We start from the raw sequence: 22,461 nt of genomic DNA, 5'->3' as shown, positions 1-22,461 counted from the left end.
CATTCCCTATCAATGAACCATGGCAGTCCAAGGCTCAAACTCGCAGGGAAACTGTGGTGACGCGGATAAATGAGTAACATGTGCACTGCCTAACACCTGCTCCCAGACCCAGCCATAAGAAAATCAGGAATTTGGTGTTGCATAACTGTTAACCAAACATATATATTCCTATTTTATTGATTTGATTATTTGTAAACTCAGGTTCCATTCATCATTCGCTGACTGTATGGTTGTAATCACGTTTGAGAGTAAACCCTTAGTCCTCAAATTCAACCTTTCAGGGGCCAAACCCACAGTTTCATATCTCTGTGTCAAATTGTCCTATGTGCCTGGGACAATAGACCCCGATGACACAGAACCATCTAGGGGTCCCCCAACAGGCAGATGATCTCCCTGGGAACCAGGGTTGTCTGGTCCAACGGGGAGCCACCAGACCCTCCTGATGGACCCTCTCCACGGTGGCCTGAATCCAGTATACCAGAGGAACACATAGAGCAGGGTCCAAGGCCAATGATAGACCAAAGCATCCCTTCCCAAAGGAGCACCCAGATCCCTCACTGAGAAGAACAGACGTCCGTTTTCTTGCGATGCTTAAGATCTACGTCGGCCCTGCCGAACAGGTCCTATATTTGGGCCACCACAGAGGGGTGCAGTCTCCATTCCGTAGAGATAAACCTCCCCTGGAATGTAGGTCTGCAACCACGTTGAGAGATCTATGAAGATACTTCCCCCGGAGCGACAAATTCTCACTGCTTTTTACAAGCAGATAACAAGCCAGGTTTAAGAGAGACCTTACCAACTCATGCTTGCCCTCCAACATCGGACGGAAAGCCTCAGCGCTAGCAACGTCGGGGAAACCCTGAGCAAACGATGGCAGTGGCAAGATGCATCCAGATACGTAGCAATCATCTAGCTCTGAAACAGACACATCAACAGAAGTCCCAGAGGCACCACAGCTATCATAGATGCCATCAGACCCAACAACCGCAGGCATAAGTGAAAAAACACTGGGTGTCCCAGTTGAAACCGTGCCAAACAGAGCCGGAATGCGACCCTACTCTTGTTGGGACAAAAACTTAAGATTCAGAACCAAATCAGAACAAGACCCAGAAAACTGAATGCGCTGAACCGGAGGTAACAACTTCTCTTGTGATTCACTGTGCACCCCAGTGACTGAATATGGGAAACCAACATGGAGCTGGAGCTCCACCTGTTCCCTCAACTCAGCTAACTCATCGAGTCACATGACAATATGCATCCGTCAGATCTATGGACATAAACATATTGCTGGGTTGCATCCACTGCAATAGACGGCAAAGTGTGAGCATGTTGAATTTACAAACCTTGAAATCCTGGATTGGACACAAAGTTCCATCGCTCTTGGGAACTAAGAAGTACCGGCTGTACCAACTGCTCTGTACTTCTGATGCAGGGACCTCTAATTAACTTATACTCTGCAGCAGAGGTAACTCTAGGTCTTTCCTTCTTGTGTCGGTCCACTTGAGAGCCAGTTTCATCATAGCGCTTGATGCTTTTTGCGACTGCACTTGAAAAAACGTAGTTCTTGAAATTTTCATGTCCTAAAGTAATGACGGACTGTCATTTCTCTTTGCTTATTTGAGCTGATCTTGCCATAATATGGACTTGGTCTTTTACCAAATAGTCCTTCTGTTACCAAATAGATCATCAAGCACTATGATGAAACTGGCTCTCATGAGGACCACCACATAGTCCCAGCCGTCGTCGGGGTCTATTGTGCCAGGCGCATAGGACAATTTGACACAGAAATATGGAACTGTGGGTTTGGCCCCTGAAAGGTTGAATTTGACGACTAGGGGTTTACTCTCAAACGTGATTACAACTATACGGAGTTAGGAGATGAGAAAACAGTCATTGCCTAGATTGTCTAAGAAAAGTGAGGAGGGCGGAATCCCCAACTTAATTAGGCCTATAATCAATAGTCTAACTGTTAAATGTGCCTGGCGTTATAAATCATCCATACACATCGACAGAAATAAAACAGATCCTGCTTCTGTTGCCTTTGAGTGTTTGTTTAATAGCCTACTGATTCCATGAGCACCAAGCCTCTGTGACCACCAACCACAAGTCAGATAAACAATTTAAAAAATGTTAGTCTTTGCTATGGTGTCATAAAGGCTTTACACTTTTTTTGCGTTAGAACGGCCTCTCTGGTATTATTTCTAATTTATTTAGTGTGGTTTACACTGTTCCAAATGGCCAGAAAAAATATATTTGTAAAAATAATAGCCCTCATTTTTCTTGATCTCCTTATATATTATTATTATTTTTATTGTTGTAATCATCATTATTATAACAATATGTAATATCATTATTATTAGTTGGCTTAGTATAGCAACCTTCTATAACCACTATCATTCTGTAGGCTTGGAGCACATCCTGTTTAGTCTTAATACATAACTTACTTATGCCTATATTCCAATACTTATATATAAGCTACAGTACTGTATCAATCAATTATTCATTCATTCATGTGATCACACGAGTCATTCCTGATTTGAAATGCAATCAAGCATATTTTTTTTTAAATAAAATAACGCGACCCTTGAGTAATAAATAAACCGTTCCATTTTGGAAATTGCATTCACAAATGAATGCGACTGGTTTTGGTCTTTGCTGTAATAAAGGCTTTACAAAATGTTTTAAATAATAATTACAGACTCTCTAGTACACTTAATTGATTTAGTGTTGTTTACATTGTTCCGAACCGTTAGATTGTAATCTAACAGCACCAGTTTGGCAAACATATGCACACAGCACTTGCTCCTTACTTTATTTTTCTTGATCTCCAGTATTTTCCACAACCTGACCTCTCCTTGACCCCCTGAGCAACCAGTAAAAATTCCCCCGTTTCAAGTTTATTTGTCACGTCCTCTGCATACGTTTTGCTGTCAGATGTGTTCGTGTTCTGAGTTTGTTAAAATGAATTTAGTTATGTGATTATGATATTCTATAGTTCAGGCCCTATTGGTCATGTGCATGCAATGCATACATGTGTCACGTAAAGAGAGCAAAGCAACATCTAGGGGGACCCACTGACAGACACCTAAGTCAGATCTGAATCTTGGAGCCTTCGTGTGATTGAAAAGTTAGTAAATTGCGTGAAATGTTCTTCCTTCAGGCGAGCTGAAGAGAGAAGAATTTTGAAAATGGATGACAGCCCTGATATTGTAGCCAGTAAGGCGGGGCTTCCGAGGGTGGGCTCAGCATCTATCACATTGAGACATGTTCCAGCCATATCCATATGCAGAAACACTAACATACCTTCACAGGACCATTATTCTTCAGCTCCATGATATTAACAGAGTAGTTTACTCGTTTTCCATGTTGATCAAACTGAATATTCCCTGTGAGACCGTCCACACGGACCTAGAAGAACACAAAAGCACAGTGGCAGAATGGCAAGACGCCACCATTAAATACCTCAGTCATAGACCAATTTACTTTTTCCACACAGATCTGGATTCACATCGCCTCGTCTAAGCTTTGAAGCCAATGCTCAGGGTAGAAATCCTGAGAGTGTGTGGGAAGACTATTGTCAATGCTAGCTCAGGGGAGAATGTGTGTATGTTTTTGTGTGTTCTTATACTTCTGTCTCTGTGTGTGCGTGTATGTGGTAGAGCCAGCCAGCCGTTGCCACGGCAACCCCATGCTGTCACCTGTTTGAGCGCTCGTTCAATCTCCACTCCCTGCGCCCAGGGCACGGCGGGGTTAGCCAGACAGTCGCCATTGTTGCCCTTTCTGGCGATGTCAATGCGCTGCTTGTGCAGGTAGCGGAAGGCCTCCGTCATCACCTGCACCGCGTCGTAGGTCAACGCCGACGTGTACTGCAATAGAACAGAAGGGGAAGGGTGTGTAAGTGTGTTGGGGGGTGAAATGGGGACACAAGGGAGGGGAAGGAAGAGTTAGTGTGTTTCTGAGAGGGGTTGTGAGGACGTCAGTGTGCTTGTCTGTGTGTGTGCAAGCGGCTGTGTGCCTGGGTCTGCACACACACACAGTATGTATGAGGGAGAATAGGGGCAAAACATTTTGAAGCCACAGCCACATCACAGCTCCCGGGGATGGAGAAGTGCTAGCTGAGTCCCTCTCAACTCAGCACCCACGTGGATGTCTACTCACCCTAATCTTACTGTCGGCACCAGGGTACTCTTTCTCCTCCAGAGCCTCCCAAATCTGGTCAAATTTGGAAACCAACGGGTCATCAAAATCCACAATCTGGAAACCTGAGACATTGGCTCCTCCATATTGAATTTTGGAGAGGTCCCCATCCACAAAACCCTGAAATGAAAAACAAGAGAATCCAAGCACAGACATGAAATGGGAATGTTTGCTGTCAAACAAATGTCAGCTGAAAGAAAGAAACGGGAATGGAATTATTACCCAAAGCTAACTTATTTGGCAATACAGAAGAGATTCAATTGGAAGACGATCACTCTGGCTTCTCAATGTCTCATCTCTATGCTTTTAGCTTAATAAATCAATTTTAGTCACTATGTTCTCCCTGAGATTCCAATTCCACAGCTGAGTTGTGAAAACTCACCAAATTTGCAATGATATAGTGGTAGCCTTTCACATGTCTGCCAATGGTGATAACCTGGAGAAAAGATCAGATAGGTAAACAGAACAGATCATATATGAAACCATAATGACATGGAAATCAAAAAAGACAGTCTCCATGTAATCATATTCCGTATGCTACAGTAGTCATAAGTGTTATTCTTATAGGCTTTATTTACAGTCACGAACACCTGCCACCTGCCAGTGCTATCACTTGTCAGTAACGAACCAAAACAGGAAGCCCATTTCAGTAATTACCTCAAAGGCCATTTCACTAACTACCTCAAATGACACACCTGCAGCTAATCCCACCACATGAGTGACACCTCCACTTAGAAAGCCAGTTACATAAAGAGATTTAAATAATAATTTGAATAAAAATGCATTGTACGTGACTTCCTATAGGAAGAAAACTGTGACCGGTTTTGATTATGTTTCTCTCAGATAAAACCTTTAGCATGCAGCAGCGAGGGGAATACACATTGATTTCAGTGTTTTGTGAAACACACATCTGCTTGCCTTAAAAACAAATCGATGTAATCTCCCACGGGCCTGAGATGATTTATAAATAACCCGTTTATGTAAATCTCTGTGGCCTTTAATTCCACTTTTGTTGCAGTTTAACTTAACAATTAAGGGGATTGTTGCAAGGCAGTCCACTTGGGGGGTAGGTGTGAAATGTTTGCAGGCAAGGATGACACTCACCCACACAGGCAAAAACACACCAACAAGATCTCAACTGCTGCATTACACACACTCATCATTGCAATCATCATAAGTTCAGTCATAGCAGAATAGCTGTTCAATATAACACTGCTCTAACATCAGAGCCAGCACAAACTACCAGAGGACTGAGCTTTTATGTTTACCTGTTCCATAATGTCTTTGACTTTGTCCTGTTCACAGTCCAGGATGACCCGTCTCTCCTTCTTGTTCTCCAGGTCCTGGAAGAGGGAGCGGTAGGCCTCGTCTTTCCTCTCGTCCTTCAGGTTGCCCACGTTGATGGCGGTCACCTGCCACTTCCTTTCTGCAGCCGTGTCCAGCACCACCTGCAGTGTGGTCAGACCTGGACAGACAAGAGGGTCATGTTCATTGGGTACGATACTGACAAAACAGCTCTGAACTGAGTGAAACGAGGACACAATCTGAACTTATCTCCAATAAGAAATTATTGTTTTTGTTTTCTGTCACAAAAACATTTTCCTATGGTGTATTCTAACGAAGCTGACCCAGGATAGGACACACTTAGGATTTGCCATAGTACATCTGAGAATACAGATCCTTACAGGGTTTTAAATTAATGCAAATAGATTCAGTGCATTCGGAAAGTATTTAGACCCTTCGACATTTTCCACATTTCTATACGTTGCAGCCTTATTCTAATGTATTAAATTAAAAAAACATCTCCAGCAAATAGACACACAATACCCAATAATGAAAAAGATAAAACAAGATAATACACATTTTTTCACATTTATTAAAATTAAATAACGGATATACCTTATTTACATAAGTATTCAGAACCTTTGCTATGAGACTCAAAATTGAGCTCAGGTGCATCCTGTTTCCATTGATCATCCTTGATGTTTTTACAACTTGATTGGAGACCATCTGTGGTAAATTCAATTGAATGGACATGATTAGGAATGACACACATCTGTCTATATAAGGTCCCACAGTTGACAGTGCATGTCAGATTAAAAACCAAGCCATGAGGTCAAAGGAATTTTCCATAGAGCCCTGAGACAGGATTGTGACGAAGCACAGATCTGGGGAAGGGTACGAAAACATTTCTGCAGCATTGAAGGTCCCCAAGAACACAGTGGCCTCCGTTATTCTTAAATGGAAGAAGTTTGGAACCACCAACACTCTTCCCAGAGCTGGCCGCCCAGCCAAACTGAGCAATCGGAGGAGAAGGGCCTTGGTCAGGGAGGTGACCAAGAACCCGATGGTCAGTCTGACAAAGCTCTAGAGTTCCTCTGTGGAGATGGAAGAACCTTCCAGAAGGACAACCATATCCGCAGCACTCCACCAATCAGGCCTTTGTGGTAGAGTGGCCAGACAGAAGCCACTCCTTAGTAAAAGGCACATGACAGCCGCTTGGAGTTTGCCAAAAGGCACATAAAGACTCACAGACCATGAGAAACAAGATTCTCTGGTCTGATGAAACCAAAATTGAACTGTTTGGCCTGAATACCAAGCGCCACTTCTGGAAGAAACCTGGCACCATCCCTACGGTGAAGCATGGTGGTGGCAGCATCATGCTGTGGGGAAGTTGTTCAGCGGCAGGGACTGTGAGACTAGTCAGGATTGGGGGAAAGATGAATGGAGCAAAGTACAGAGAGATCTTTAATGAAAATCTGCTCCAGAGCTCCCAGGACCTCAGACTGGGGTGAAGGTTCACCTCACAACAGGACAACGACCCTAAGCACACAGCCAAGACAATGCAGGAGTGGCTACGGGACAAGTTTGAGTGTCCTTGAGAGCCCGGAATTGAACCCGATCTAACATCTAACATCTCTGGAGAGACCTGAAAATAGCTGGTGCAGCAAAGCTCCCCATCCAACCTGACAGAGCTTGAGAGGATCAGCAGAGAATAATGGGAGAAACTCCCCACATACAGGTGTGCCAAGCTTGTAGTGTCATACCTAAGAAGACTCGAGGCTGTAATTGCTGCCAAAGGTGCTTCAACAAAGTACTCAGTAAAGGCGCTGAATAGTTACGTAAATTTGCTACTTCAGCTTTATTTATTTTTATACATTTACAAAAATGTATAAAATCCTGTTTTTGCTTTGACATTATAGATTTTTTTTGGTAGATTTTTATTCATATTTTGTACCCTTATTTTACCAGGTAAGTTGACTGAGAACACATTCTCATTTAAAGCAAAGATCTGGGGAATAGGAGGGGGGACGAATTGTAAACTGGGGATGATTAGGTGACCGTGATGGTATGAGGTCCAGATTGGGAATTTAGCCAAGACACCAGGGTTAATTAACACACCTAGTCTTAAAATACGTGCCATAGGATCTTTAGTGACCACAAAGAATCAGGAAACCCATTTAACGTCCCATCCAAAAGACAGCACCCTACACAGGACAATGTCCCCAATCACTGCCCTGGGGAATTGGGATATTTATTTTTTTAGACCAGAAGAAAGGGTGCTTTCTACTGGCCCTCCAACACCACTTCCAGCAGAACCTGGTCTCCCATCCAGAGACTGACCAGGACCAACCCTGCTTTAGCTGCAGAAGCAAGCAAGCAGTGGAATGCAGGGTGGTATGCTGCAGGCCATTAATGATGGACATTAAAAAAAACATCTTTAGAAAAAGGCTGTAACCTAATAAAATGTGGAAAAGGTCAAGGGGTCTGAATAATTTCCGAAGGCACTGTATATATAAGTTACATTACCACCATGATTATAAAATTGATTAACATTTTTTTTGTTTCGTACCAATCTACACACAATACCTCAAAATAAAAAAGCAAACAGGTTTTTAGAAGGTTTTGCAAATGTATTAAAAATAAACTGAAATATCACATTTTACATAAATATTCAGACCCTTTACTCATTACTTTGTTGAAGCACCTTTGGAAGCGATTACAGCCTCGAGTCTTCTTTGGTGTTTATGAAGGTCAGATGGGGGGGCTTTGTGAAGATAGAAAACCGAGCAAACGTTTTTCCTCAGAACACACTGTAAGTCATGATTACTGTAGGGTCATGACTCAGTTAAGGTTGACTGTTTCTCTGATGCCCATTAAAATAAGATAATTTGATTTTTTTCTGATTTAAGCTCCGCTCAACATGCGCTGTGGGCGATGCGAGGCGATGAGAGAATATAGTTTATTGCTCAATATGGCAAGTTGTTAGGCAGATGCGTTGGGTAGAATGGGAATATACAGTATTCAGAAAACATCTTTACAGAGTGGAATGGATTTGGTTTATCCTTCGTGATGCATGTGTGTTACATGTTCTGACTCAAAGAAGGGTACTCAACATTGCATGCGAGAAGCATTTTCACGCATTATGATCTTAGAAAAGACTTGTATCTTCCTGGGATAGTCAGGAATAACCACACCCTACCATACCACCAACTTTACCATAAATTGATACCATTCTACCATCAAAGACATACACTATATACAGACAAAATGATGTAGACACTCCTTAAAATTAGTGGATTTGGCTATTTCAGCCACACCCATTGCTGACAAGTGTATAAAATCAAGCACACAGCAATGCAATATCCATAGGAAACATTGGCTGTAGAATAGTCTTACTGAAAAGCCCAGTGACTTTCAACGTGGCACCGTCATAGGATACCACCCTTAGAACAAATTAATCTGTCAAATATATATTAAACACACATTGCCTAGCTCATTTAGAAACATTCAAAGCAAAACAAACTCAACAAATGGATTGACACACTCCATTTATAATGAATGCTACAGAACCCTCTTGGAATTCCCTTTTGGTTGGAACGGAACACTTCAATCAAGAGAGAGAAATTCAAAGCCAACATAATGTATGAAGTCATAAGCAATCTTGGGAGTCAAACAAATATTACATTTTCAATAGCAAATGTCAGAGATTAATCTTTGAATGCACAATGTATAAAGCGTAAACAACATGACAGAACTCATGTAGCATAAAAATCATTATGGACAGGATGATATAATCTTATACTGACCACATACTTATACACTACCACACTCTTGGCATTCGATACACCATCCCATCTGGTTGGCGCTTAGTGGGACTATCATTTGTTTTTCAACAGGACAATGACCCAACACACATCCAGGCTGGAGTGCTGCATCAGAGGACCTGGCCTCCACAATCACCCGACCTCAACCCAATTGAGATGGTTTGGGATGAGTTGGACCGCAGAGTGAAGGAAAAGCAGCCAACAAGTGCTCAGTATATGTGGGAACTCCTTCAAGACTGTTGGAAAATAATTCCAGGTGAAGCTGGTTGAGAGAATGCCAAGAGTGTACAAAGCTGTCATCAAGGCAAAGGGTGGCTAGAATCTAAAATATATTTTGACATGTTTAACACTTCTTGTGTTACTACTTTGATTCCATATGTGTTATTTCATAGTTTTGATGTCTTCACTATTATTCTACAATGTAGAAAATTGTTTTTTTTTAAATAAAGAAAATCCCCTGAATGAGTAGGTGTCCAAACTTTTGACTGGTACTGTAAGTCAAATATTGGGTCAATAATGATGGTATTTCCCCCTTTGTTTTACATGTTTGCAGCTCTACTGTCTTCACACTTTCACTGTTTTTACACATTAGGGTATCCATTTCCTTCTTTCTCCTCAAACCCTGGCCTGTATTGATCACTGTAATGGACACAGATCATCCAATAGTATATCTCTATGTAACATACTGTAAGTGAAGTTGAAACACCATACACATTGGTATTCAACATTTCTGTGAAAATGTTCCCATCATTCCAAATCGTCACAGCCTTGTATGCCATCACCAACTAAGAAAAGCAATAGACCAATGGAGTTTCTCCTTCATGTTTCATTTCCCAAACAGTTTGGGCATGTCTAGCTGAGCAGATGTCCCATGGAGCCACCTTCCATCATGGTGTGTCAGCTGTCATTTGGTGGCTGACAGGCGGGCTGTGGAGACAGCTAGCACCCTCAGAGAGAAGGGGGTGAGGCTGAAGGACAGTCAGAGAAGCGCTCTCAACCACAAAACATACAGACACATCCAGAACCTCTCTCTAGAGTCTAGACTAATTCAATATTCAATCCATTGTATAAATAGAGGCAACCATGCTGTGAGTTCAGTCAGAATATAAAATGCTGTATTCAAGGTGTGCACCTATACTTGCAGTACCTCTTTCTCTCAACTAAAGCTCAAATTCAAACAATTGCAGATAAAGATAAAGTGCACTGCGGGATCATTTTGAATGTTAAAGTAATTCTGTATCAGAGGTGTTGACCTTATTGTTTCTCATCAACGTGGTTTGGTGACATACTCTCTACAGTTTTTTTTAAACGTGAAAACGTGTTTCACAAAACAAGACAACTAACGGCATGATAAAGGGTGGGTTAATGCCTCCAGGCAACCATAGGGAGATGGGGAAACAAAATCTACAATGACAAAGCCATGTCATCACAAAACACGTCAGTGAGAGGTTTAGCCAAATAGAAATGGGGTGTATTACATCTTTGTGGTACAATCTGCTACAGATCTAGGTTGGTATGAGTTCCAAATACACCCTTATTTAGCTCCTCCTTCCGAGGCAGTAGTATGCACTTCAATAGATCTGAAAGGGATTTAAATCAACTGTTATTTGTTACATGCTTTGTAGACAACGGGTGTCGACTAACAGTGAAATGCATACTTACAGGTCCTTTTCTAGAGTTAAAGATACTTTTCACAATGGAGTGTATGTACTCGTCGAACATCTCTCTGCCTCCTTCTTTCCACTCCTCTCCTCTTTTGACCTCACCCCCTCACCTTCCCCCCTACTCACAAGGCAGGCAATTCGCTCGACCTCATCTTTACTAGATGCTGTTCTTCCACTAACCTCATTGCAACTCCCCTCCAAGTCTCCGACCACTACCTTGTATCCTTTTCCCTCTCGCTCTCATCCAACACTTCCCACACTGCCCCTACTCGGATGGTATCGCGCCGTCCCAACCTTCGCTCTCTCTCCCCCGCTACTCTCTCCTCTTCCATCCTATCATCTCTTCCCTCTGCTCAAACCTTCTCCAACCTATCTCCTGATTCTGCCTCCTCAACCCTCCTCTCTTCCCTTTCTGCATCCTTTGACTCTCTATGTCCCCTATCCTCCAGGCCGGCTCGGTCCTCCCCTCCCCGCTCCGTGGCTCGACGACTCATTGCGAGCTCACAGAACAGGGCTCCGGGCAGCCGAGCGGAAATGGAGGAAAACTCGCCTCCCTGCGGACCTGGCATCCTTTCACTCCCTCCTCTCTACATTTTCCTCCTCTGTCTCTGCTGCTAAAGCCACTTTCTACCACTCTAAATTCCAAGCATGTGCCTCTAACCCTAGGAAGCTCTTTGCCACCTTCTCCTCCCTCCTGAATCCTCCTCCCCCTCCCCCCCCTCCTCCCTCTCTGCAGATGACTTCGTCAACCATTTTGAAAAGAAGGTCGACGACATCCGATCCTCATTTGCTAAGTCAAACGACACCGCTGGTTCTGCTCACACTGCCCTACCCTGTGCTCTGACCTCTTTCTCCCCTCTCTCTCCAGATGAAATCTCGCTTCTTGTGACGGCCGGCCGCCCAACAACCTGCCCGCTTGACCCTATCCCCTCCTCTCTTCTCCAGACCATTTCCGGAGACCTTCTCCCTTACCTCACCTCGCTCATCAACTCATCCCTGACCGCTGGCTACGTCCCTTCCGTCTTCAAGAGAGCGAGAGTTGCACCCCTTCTGAAAAAACCTACACTCGATCCCTCCGATGTCAACAACTACAGACCAGTATCCCTTCTTTCTTTTCTCTCCAAAACTCTTGAACGTGCCGTCCTTGGCCAGCTCTCCTGCTATCTCTCTCAGAATGACCTTCTTGATCCAAATCAGTCAGGTTTCAAGACTAGTCATTCAACGGAGACTGCTCTTCTCTGTATCACGGAGGCGCTCCGCACTGCTAAAGCTAACTCTCTCTCCTCTGCTCTCATCCTTCTAGACCTATCGGCTGCCTTCGATACTGTGAACCATCAGATCCTCCTCTCCACCGTCTCCGAGTTGGGCATCTCCGGCGCGGCCCACGCTTGGATTGCGTCCTACCTGACAGGTCGCTCCTACCAGGTGGCGTGGCGAGAATCTGTCTCCTCACCACGCGCTCTCACCACTGGTGTCCCCCAGGGCTCTGTTCTAGGCCCTCTCCTATTCTCGCTATACACCAAGTCACTTGGCTCTGTCATAACCTCACAAGGTCTCTCCTATCATTGCTATGCAGACGACACACAATTAATCTTCTCCTTTCCCACTTCTGATGACCAGGTGGCGAATCGCATCTCTGCATGTCTGGCAGACATATCAGTGTGGATGACGGATCACCACCTCAAGCTGAACCTCGGCAAGACGGAGCTGCTCTTCCTCCCGGGGAAGGACTGCCCGTTCCATGATCTCGCCATCACGGTTGACAACTCCATTGTGTCCTCCTTCCAGAGCGCTAAGAACCTTGGCGTGATCCTGGACAACACCCTGTCGTTCTCAACTAACATCAAGGCGGTGGCCCGTTCCTGTAGGTTCATGCTCTACAACATCCGCAGAGTACGACCCTGCCTCACACAGGGAGCGGCGCAGTTCCTAATCCAGGCGCTTGTCATCTCCCGTCTGGATTACTGCAACTCGCTGTTGGCTGGGCTCCCTCCCTGTGCCATTAAACCCCTACAACTCATCCAGAACGCCGCAGCCCATCTGGTGTTCAACCTTCCCAAGCTCTCTCATGTCACCCCGCTCCTCCGCTCTCTCCACTGGCTTCCAGTTGAAGCTCGCATCCGCTACAAGACCATGGTGCTTGCCTACGGAGCTGTGAGGGGAACGGCACCGCAGTACCTCCAGGCTCTGATCAGGCCCTACACCCAAACAAGGACACTGCGTTCATCCAACTCTGGCCTGCTCGCCTCCCTACCACTGAGGAAGTACAGTTCCCGCTCAGCCCAGTCAAAACTGTTCGCTGCTCTGGCCCCCCAATGGTGGAACAAACTCCCTCACGACGCCAGGACAGCGGAGTCAATCACCACCTTCCGGAGACACCTGAAACCCCACCTCTTTATGGAATACCTAGAATAGGATAAAGTAATCCTTCTCACCCCCCCCTTAAATGATTTAGATGCTCTATTGTAAAGTGGCTGTTCCACTGGATGTCATAAGGTGAATTCACCAATTTGTAAGTCGCTCTGGATAAGAGCGTCTGCTAAATGACTTAAATGTAATGTAATGTAAATCTAGATGTTGGAACATTGCTGCGGGGGCCTTGCTTCCATTCAGCCCGAACACCATTAGTGAGGCAATTAGGCCTGGCTTGCAGTTGGTGTTCGAATTCATCCCTAAGGTGTTCGACTGGCTTGAGGTCAGGGCTCTGTGCAGGCCAGTCAAGTTCTTCCATACCAATCTCGACAAACCATTTCTGTATGGACCTTGCTTTGTGCATGGGGGCATTGTATGCCATTGCATGGGGGATTTGTATGCTCTCGTTGGCTGTCCCACGCTTCATATTCGTCGACAAAACCCACTGGCTCCAGGTCATCTATAAGTCTTTGCTAGGTAAAGCCCCACATTATCTCAGCTCACTGGTCACCATAGCAGCACCCACCCGTGGCATGCACTCCATCAGGTATATTTCACTGGTCACCCCCAAAGCCTATTTCTCCTTTGGCCGCCTTTCCTTCCAGTTCTCTGCTGCCAATAACTGGAACAAATTGCAAAAACTACTGAAGCTGGAGACTCATATCTCCCTCACTAACTTTAAGCATCAGCTGTCAAAAACTCACAGATCACTGCACCTGTACATATTCATCTGTAAATAGCCCATCCAACTACCTCATCCTTTGCACCATTGTATCTCTACTTGCACATTCATCTTCTGCTCATCTATCACTCCAGTGTTTAATTTCTAAATCTCAATTAGTTCGCCACTACGGCCTATTTATTGCCTTACCTCCGGAATCCTACCTCATTTGCACACACTGTATATATATTTTTTTCTATTGTGTTATTGACTGCACGTTTGTTATTCCATGTGTAACTCTGTGTTGTTGTTTCTGTCATGCTGCTTTGCTTTATCTTGGCCAGGTCGCAGTTCTAAATGAGAACGTGTTCTGAACTGGCCTAACTGGTTAAGTAAATGTGAAAAAATATATACACTGTTCAAAAAAATAAAGGTAACACTAAAATAACACATCCTAGATCTGAATGAATTAAATATTCTTATTAAATACTTTTTTCTTTAGATAGGTGAATGTGCTGAAAACAAAATCAAATCAATGGAAATCAAATTTATCAACCACTGGAGGTCTGGATTTGGAGTCACACTCAAAATTAAAGTGGAAAACCACACAACAGGCTGATCCAACTTTGATGTAATGTCCTTAAAACAAGTCAAAATGAGGCTCAGTAGTGTGTGTGGCCTCCACGTGCCTGTATGACCTCCCTACAATGCCTGGGCATGCTCCTGATGAGGTGGCGGATGTTCTCCTGAGGGATCTCCTCCCAGACCTGGACTAACTTTGGACCAACTCCTGGACAGTCAGTGGTGCAACGTGGCGTTGGTGGATGGAGCGAGACATGATGTCCCAGATGTGCTCAATTGGATTCAGGTCTGGGGAACGGGTGGGCCAGTCCATAGCATCAATGCCTTCCTCTTGCAGGAACTGCTGACACACTCCAGCCACATGAGGTCTAGCATTGTCTTGCATTAGGAGGAACCCAGGGCCAACCGCACCAGCATATGGTCTCACAAAGGGTCTGAGGATCTCATCTCGGTACCTAATGGTAGTCAGGCTACCTCTGGCGAGCACATGGAGGGCTGTGCGGCCCCCCAAAGAAATGCCACCCAGCACCATGACTGACCCACCGCCAAACCGGTCATGCTGGAGGATGTTGCAGGCAGCAGAACGTTCTCCACAGCGTCTCCAGACTATCACGTCTGTCACATGTGCTCAGTGTGAACCTCCTTTCATCTGTGAAGAGTACAGGGCGCCAGTGGTGAATTTGCCAAACTTGGTGTTCTCTGGCAAATGAAAAACGTCCAGCACGGTGTTGGGCTGTAAGCACAACCCCCACCTGTGGACGTCGGGCCCTCATACCACCCTCATGGAGTCTGTTTCTGACCGTTTGAGCAGACACATGCACATTTGTGGCCTGCTGGAGGTCATTTTGCAGGGCTCTGGCAGTGCTCCTCCTGCTCCTCCTTGCACAAAGGCGGAGGTAGCGGTCCTGCTGCTGGGTTGTTGCCCTCCTACAGCCTCCTCCATGTCTCCAGATGTACTGGCCTGTCTCCTGGTAGTGCCTCCATGCTCTGGAAACTACGCTGACAGACACAGCAAACCTTCTTGCTACAGTTCACATAGATGTACCATCCTGGATGAGCTGCACTACCTGAACCACTTGTGTGGGTTGTAGACTCCATCTCATGCTACCACTAGAGTGAAAGCACCGCCAGCATTCAAAGTGACCAAAACATCAGCCAGGAAGCATAGGAACTGAGAAGTGGTCTGTGGTCCCCACCTGCAGAACCACTCCTTTATTGGGTGTGTCTTGCTAATTGCTTAGAATTTCCACCTGTTGTCTATTCCATTTGCACAACAGCATGTGAAATGTATTGTCAATCAGTGTTGCTTCCTAAGTGGCTAGTTTGATTTCACAGAAGTGTGATTGACTTGGAGTTACATTGTGTTGTTTAACCATGAAAAACAGCCCCAGACCATTTTTCCACCTCCACCAAACCTTACAGTTGGCACTATGCATAATAGGGGCAGGTAGCGTTCTCCTGGCATCTGCCAAACTCAGATTAGTCCGTCGGACTGCAAGATGGTGAAGCGTGATTCATCACTCCAGAGAATGTGTTTCCACTGTTCCAGAGACCAATGGTGGCGAGCTTTACATCACTCCAGCCTGGGCTTGGCATTGCTTATGGTGATCTTAGCCTTGTGTGCCCGGCCATGGAGACCATGGCTCTTCCTTAAACACACACACGCCAATTCACACACACCAACGAGCCACCACACACTCCAGTTAACGCACTACACAATCGGTTGCTATGGGTACTGTATGTGTGCATCTTTGACCTAATTAGAAATAGCAATGTGATGATGAAATATGCAAAGAGAGCCAGAGAGGGCTCTTCAACCAGGGACTGAAGCATTATAGCATTAGCATTTTCCATAAAACATGATGTTAAACATGTTTTCTGTAGCGAACACTAGCACAACATTTTACTTCAACTAGCACTGTAGAATCAGCATCTTGATTCCCACATATAACATGTGCTAATTGGACCTTCTGAGACCATTGAGTTTCTCTTGATTCATATAATGTAGTCAATTCTAGCACACATTCCACTCCAACTAACATTGTAGCATTAGCATCTGCATTCCCAGGTGCTAATTGGACCTTCTGAGACCATGGTTATGGTAAAACCTATTCAATGTAGTAAATGCTAGCACACACTCCACTGTAACTAGCATTGTAGCAATAGCATCCTCATTCATCATAGCATATTCTACCGGAACGTCTATGGCTATGGAGATTCTCTTGAGCCCTATTCAATGCAGTCACAGCTGGCACACATTCCACTACAGCTAGCATTGTAGCATTAGCATAACTTTCTTCATAACATCGGACCTTCTGTGGGCATGAATTTCATTAGCTCTATTCAATGAAGTCAATGCTGACACACATTACACTCCAACTAAAATGGAATACCTAGTCAGTTGTACAACTGAAGGCATTCAACTGAAATGTGTCTTCCACATTTAACCCAACTTCTCAGAATCTGCGGGGGGGATGCCTTAATTGACATCCACTTCATCAGCGCCTGGGGTACAGTGGGTTAACTGCCTTGTTCAGGTGCAGAACGACAGATGTTTTACCTTGTAGTGGAACAGGTTGAGAGCTTCAAGTTCCTTGGTGTCCACATCACCAACAATCTATCATGGTCCAAACACACCATGACAGTCGTGAAGAGGGCACGACAAAGCATATTCCCCCTCAGGAGACTGAAAATATTTGGCATGGGTCCTCAGATCCTCAAAAAATTCTACAGCTGCACCATCGAGAGCATCCTGACTGGTTTCATCACTGCCTGGTATGGCAAATGCCTGGCATCCCACAGCAAGGTACTATAGAGTGTAGTGTGTACGGCCCAGTACATCACTGGGGCCAAGCTTCCTGCCATCCAGGACCTCTATACCAGGCGGTGTCTGAGGAAGGCGCTAAAAATTGTCATCCACCCTAGCCATAGACTTTTCCCTGTGCTACGACACGGCAAGCGGTACCAGAGCGCCAAGTCAAGGTCCAAGTGGCTTCTAAACAGCTTCTACCCCCAAGCCATAAGACTCCTGAACAGCTAATTAAATGGCCACCACTACTATTTCCATTGCTCACTCTTACGCTGCTGCTACTCTTTGTTTATTATCTGTGCATAGTCACTTTAACTCTACCTTTATGTAGATATTCTAACAGTTTTCGTAGATGGACAAAGGTGTGGACCAAAGCGCAGCGTGGTACGTGTTCATGATTTTATTCACTGAACACTGAAATACAAAACAACGCGAATAAACGAAAGAATTGAAACAGTCCTGTAAGGTGCAGAAAACACTAAACAGAAAAGTAAACACCCACAACCAAAATGGGGAAAACAGGCTACCCAAGTATGATTCTCAATCAGAGACAACCAACGACACCTGCCTATGATTGAGAACCATACCAGGCCAAACACATAAATACAACATAGAAAAAAGAACATGGACTACCCACCCCAACTCAAGCCCTGACCAAACTAACACAAAGACATAATAAAGGAACTAAGGTTAGAACGTGACAGGTATTACCTCGACTAACCGGTGCCACCACACATTGACTCTGTACCTGTACCCCCTGTATATAGCCTCACTACCGTTATTTTACAGCTTCTCTTTAATTATGTTACGCTTATTTTTTACATCTGTCTTTTTTACTTAACAATTATTTTTCTTAAAACTGCATTGTTGGTTAAGGGCTTGTAAGTACATTAAGCATTTCACTGACATTTCTGACTATTTTGAAGAAGTGTACTGGTTTATGACGTCTTCAGAGGGACAAACAGTAATATTGCTTTTTTTCTTATGTTTTATGGGAGTATGCGAGCACAGATGTTCACTTCGCCTAGAAGAGTTCTGCTAAGAGCAAACCAAATCTATGTATGTGGACACCTTAAGAGGATCAATGTGAGGATCAATGTGAGAAAGAGCGAAAGAGAACATAAGATCATGAAATGAAGGGGGATGAAACATAGTATAGGGAGAGGGGGCGGTGAATGAAATAAACGTAGAAATAGAGTAAATCCTGTATTAGCCATTGGCACGACGCAAGGGATAATCAACAAGGGGCTATGGGTTCTATGGAAAATAATGAACAACATGGAAGGTGTGAACTGACCTTCCATGGAGTTGCATTATTTTCCAGAGCAGGCATAGAGCCCCGAATTGACTATCCCTTTTATACCATGGCTATAATTTAACACATTTGCCATAGAAATGTGTTCAACATCCACTGAAGTAGCTTGCTAGTTTAGCTAATCAAACCATGAGTCCTAGCTTACCATTGTGAAAATCAAATTCATCAGGTATTATCACCTACCGGTACTGCCAATCTAATTCACTCTCATTTAGACATATTGGAAATGAAGACTAATAACATGATGTAATGAAACGTTTATCTTATTTTGCCTTTCAACTATCCTTATGCAACCCCAATAATATTATGCATATTACTATTTGGCCTCGCAAGCCACCTTGATCTCACAACCTGTGCAGGGACAATCCATGTAAGCTTGCAAGATCAGAGTGGCTTGCGATTTACATTACATTACATTTAAGTCATTTAGCAGACGCTCTTATCCAGAGCGACTTACAAATTGGTGAATTCACCTTCTGACATCCAGTGGAACAGCAACTTTACAATAGTGCATCTAAATCATTTAAGGGGGGGTGAGAAGGATTACTTTATCCTATCCTAGGTATTCCTTGAAGAGGTGGGGTTTCAGGTGTCTCCGGAAGGTGGTGATTGACTCCGCTGTCCTGGCGTCGTGAGGGAGTTTGTTCCACCATTGGGGGCCAGAGCAGCGAACAGTTTTGACTGGGCTGAGCGGGAACTGTACTTCCTCAGTGGTAGGGAGGCGAGCAGGCCAGAGGTGGATGAACGCAGTGCCCCTGTTTGGGTGTAGGGCCTGATCAGAGCCTGGAGGTACTGCGGTGCCGTTCCCCTCACAGCTCCGTAGGCAAGCACCATGGTCTTGTAGCGGATGCGAGCTTCAACTGGAAGCCAGTGGAGAGAGCGGAGGAGCGGGGTGACGTGAGAGAACTTGGGAAGGTTGAACACCAGACGGGCTGCGGCATTCTGGATGAGTTGTAGGGGTTTAATGGCACAGGCAGGGAGCCCAGCCAACAGCGAGTTGCAGTAATCCAGACGGGAGATGACAAGTGCCTGGATTAGGACCTGCGCCGCTTCCTGTGTGAGGCAGGGTCGTACTCTGCGGATGTTGTAGAGCATGAACCTACAGGAACGGGCCACCGCCTTGATGTTAGTTGAGAATGACAGGGTGTTGTCCAGGATCACGCCAAGGTTCTTAGCGCTCTGGGAGGAGGACACAATGGAGTTGTCCTTCCCCGGGAGGAAGAGCAGCTCCGTCTTGCCGAGGTTCAGCTTGAGGTGGTGATCCGTCATCCACACTGATATGTCTGCCAGACATGCAGAGATGCGATTCGCCACCTGGTCATCAGAAGGGGGAAAGGAGAAGATTAATTGTGTGTCGTCTGCATAGCAATGATAGGAGAGACCATGTGAGGTTATGACAGAGCCAAGTGACTTGGTGTATAGCGAGAATAGGAGAGGGCCTAGAACAGAGCCCTGGGGGACACCAGTGGTGAGAGCGCGTGGCGAGGAGACAGATTCTCGCCATGCCACCTGGTAGGAGCGACCTGTCAGGTAGGACGCAATCCAAGCGTGGGCCGCGCCGGAGATGCCCAACTCGGAGAGGGTGGAGAGGAGGATCTGATGGTTCACAGTATCGAAGGCAGCCGATAGGTCTAGAAGGATGAGAGCAGAGGAGAGAGAGTTAGCTTTAGCAGTGCGGAGCGCCTCCGTGATACAGAGAAGAGCAGTCTCAGTTGAATGACTAGTCTTGAAACCTGACTGATTTGGATCAAGAAGGTCATTCTGAGAGAGATAGCGGGAGAGCTGGCCAAGGACGGCACGTTCAAGAGTTTTGGAGAGAAAAGAAAGAAGGGATACTGGTCTGTAGTTGTTGACATCGGAGGGATCGAGTGTAGGTTTTTTCAGAAGGGGTGCAACTCTCGCTCTCTTGAAGACGGAAGGGACGTAGCCAGCGGTCAGGGATGAGTTGATGAGCGAGGTGAGGTAAGGGAGAAGGTCTCCGGAAATGGTCTGGAGAAGAGAGGAGGGGATAGGGTCAAGCGGGCAGGTTGTTGGGCGGCCGGCCGTCACAAGAAGTGAGATTTCATCTGGAGAGAGAGGGAAGAAAGAGGTCAGAGCACAGGGTAGGGCAGTGTTAGCAGAACCAGCGGTGTCGTTTGACTTAGCAAACGAGGATCGGATGTCGTCGACCTTCTTTTCAAAATGGTTGACGAAGTCATCTGCAGAGAGGGAGGAGGGGGGGGAGGGGGAGGAGGATTCAGCAGGGAGGAGAAGGTGGCAAAGAGCTTCCTAGGGTTAGAGGCAGATGCTTGGAATTTAGAGTGGAAGAAAGTGGCTTTAGGAGCAGAGACAGAGGAGGAAAATGTAGAGAGGAGGGAGTGAAAGGATGCCAGGTCCGCAGGGAGGTGAGTTTTCCTCCATTTCCGCTCGGCTGCCCGGAGCACTGTTCTGTGAGCTCGCAATGAGTCGTCGAGCCACGGAGCGGGAGGGGAGGACCGAGCCGGCCTGGAGGATAGGGGACATAGAGAGTCAAAGGATGCAGAAAGGGAAGAGAGGAGGGTTGAGGAGGCAGAATCAGGAGATAGGTTGGAGAAGGTATGAGCAGAGGGAAGAGATGATAGGATGGAAGAGGAGAGAGTAGCGGGGAGAGAGAGCGAAGGTTGGGACGGCGCGATACCATCCGAGTAGGGGCAGTGTGGGAAGTGTTGGGTGAGAGCGAGAGGGAAAAGGATACAAGGTAGTGGTCGGAGACTTGGAGGGGAGTTGCAATGAGGTTAGTGGAAGAACAGCATCTAGTAAAGATGAGGTCGAGCGTATTGCCTGCCTTGTGTGTAGGGGGAAGGTGAGAGGGTGAGGTCAAAAAGGAGAGGAGTGGAAAGAAGGAGGCAGAGAGGAATGAGTCAAAGGTAGACGTGGGGAGGTTAAAGTCGCCCAGGACTGTGAGAGGTGAGCCGTCCTCAGGAAAGGAGCTTATCAAGGCATCAAGCTCATTGATGAACTCTCCGAGGGAACCTGGAGGGCGATAAATGATAAGGATGTTAAGCTTGAAAGGGCTGGTAACTGTGACAGCATGGAATTCAAAGGAGGCGATAGACAGATGGGTAAGGGGAGAAAGAGAGAATGACCACTTGGGAAAGATGAGGATCCCGGTGCCACCACCCCGATGACCAGAAGCTCTCGGGGTGTGCGAGAACACGTGGGCGGACGAAGAGAGAGCAGTAGGAGTAGCAGTGTTATCTGTGGTGATCCATGTTTCCGTCAGTGCCAAGAAGTTGAGGGACTGGAGGGAGGCATAGGCTGAGATGAACTCTGCCTTGTTGGCCGCAGATCGGCAGTTCCAGAGGCTACCGGAGACCTGGAACTCCACGTGGGTCGTGCGCGCTGGGACCACCAGATTAGGGTGGCCGCGGCCACGCGGTGTGGAGTGTTTGTATGGTCTGTGCAGAGAGGAGAGAACAGGGATAGATAGACACATAGTTGACAGGCTACAGAAGAGGCTACGCTAATGCAAAGGAGATTGGAATGACAAGTGGACTACACGTCTCGAATGTTCAGAAAGTTAAGCTTACGTAGCAAGAATCTATTGACTAAAATGATTGAAATGATACAGTACTGCTGGAGTAGGCTAGCTGGCAGTGGCTGCGTTGTTGACTTTGTAGGCTAGCTGGCAGTGGCTGCGTTGTTGACACTACACTAATCAAGTCGTTCCGTCGAGTGTAATAGTTTCTACAGTG

At 45.7% G+C, this 22,461-nt stretch overlaps 1 protein-coding gene across 9 annotated transcripts in view; it reads right to left on the bottom strand.

The window, feature by feature from the left end:
- LOC135545981 (glutamate receptor 2-like) overlaps window positions 1–22,461 on the bottom strand; it is a 71,461-nt gene that overhangs the window by 17,583 nt on the left and 31,417 nt on the right. For all 9 annotated transcript variants that reach the window (XM_064974011.1, XM_064974007.1, XM_064974004.1 and 6 more), the window contains exons 4-8: window positions 5,466–5,662; window positions 4,580–4,633; window positions 4,159–4,317; window positions 3,699–3,866; window positions 3,304–3,408 (exon numbers count right to left, since the gene is read on the bottom strand). In XM_064974011.1, coding sequence (XP_064830083.1) covers window positions 3,304–3,408; window positions 3,699–3,866; window positions 4,159–4,317; window positions 4,580–4,633; window positions 5,466–5,662 — 683 coding nt within the window. The remainder of the gene's footprint in view (window positions 1–3,303; window positions 3,409–3,698; window positions 3,867–4,158; window positions 4,318–4,579; window positions 4,634–5,465; window positions 5,663–22,461) is intronic.

The sequence above is a fragment of the Oncorhynchus masou genome, chromosome 9, assembly GCF_036934945.1.
Source record: "Oncorhynchus masou masou isolate Uvic2021 chromosome 9, UVic_Omas_1.1, whole genome shotgun sequence".
NCBI classification, from domain to species: Eukaryota; Metazoa; Chordata; class Actinopteri; order Salmoniformes; family Salmonidae; genus Oncorhynchus; species Oncorhynchus masou.
Note: the sequence above shows the minus strand (reverse complement) of the source record. Positions and strands in the feature narration are given on the sequence as shown.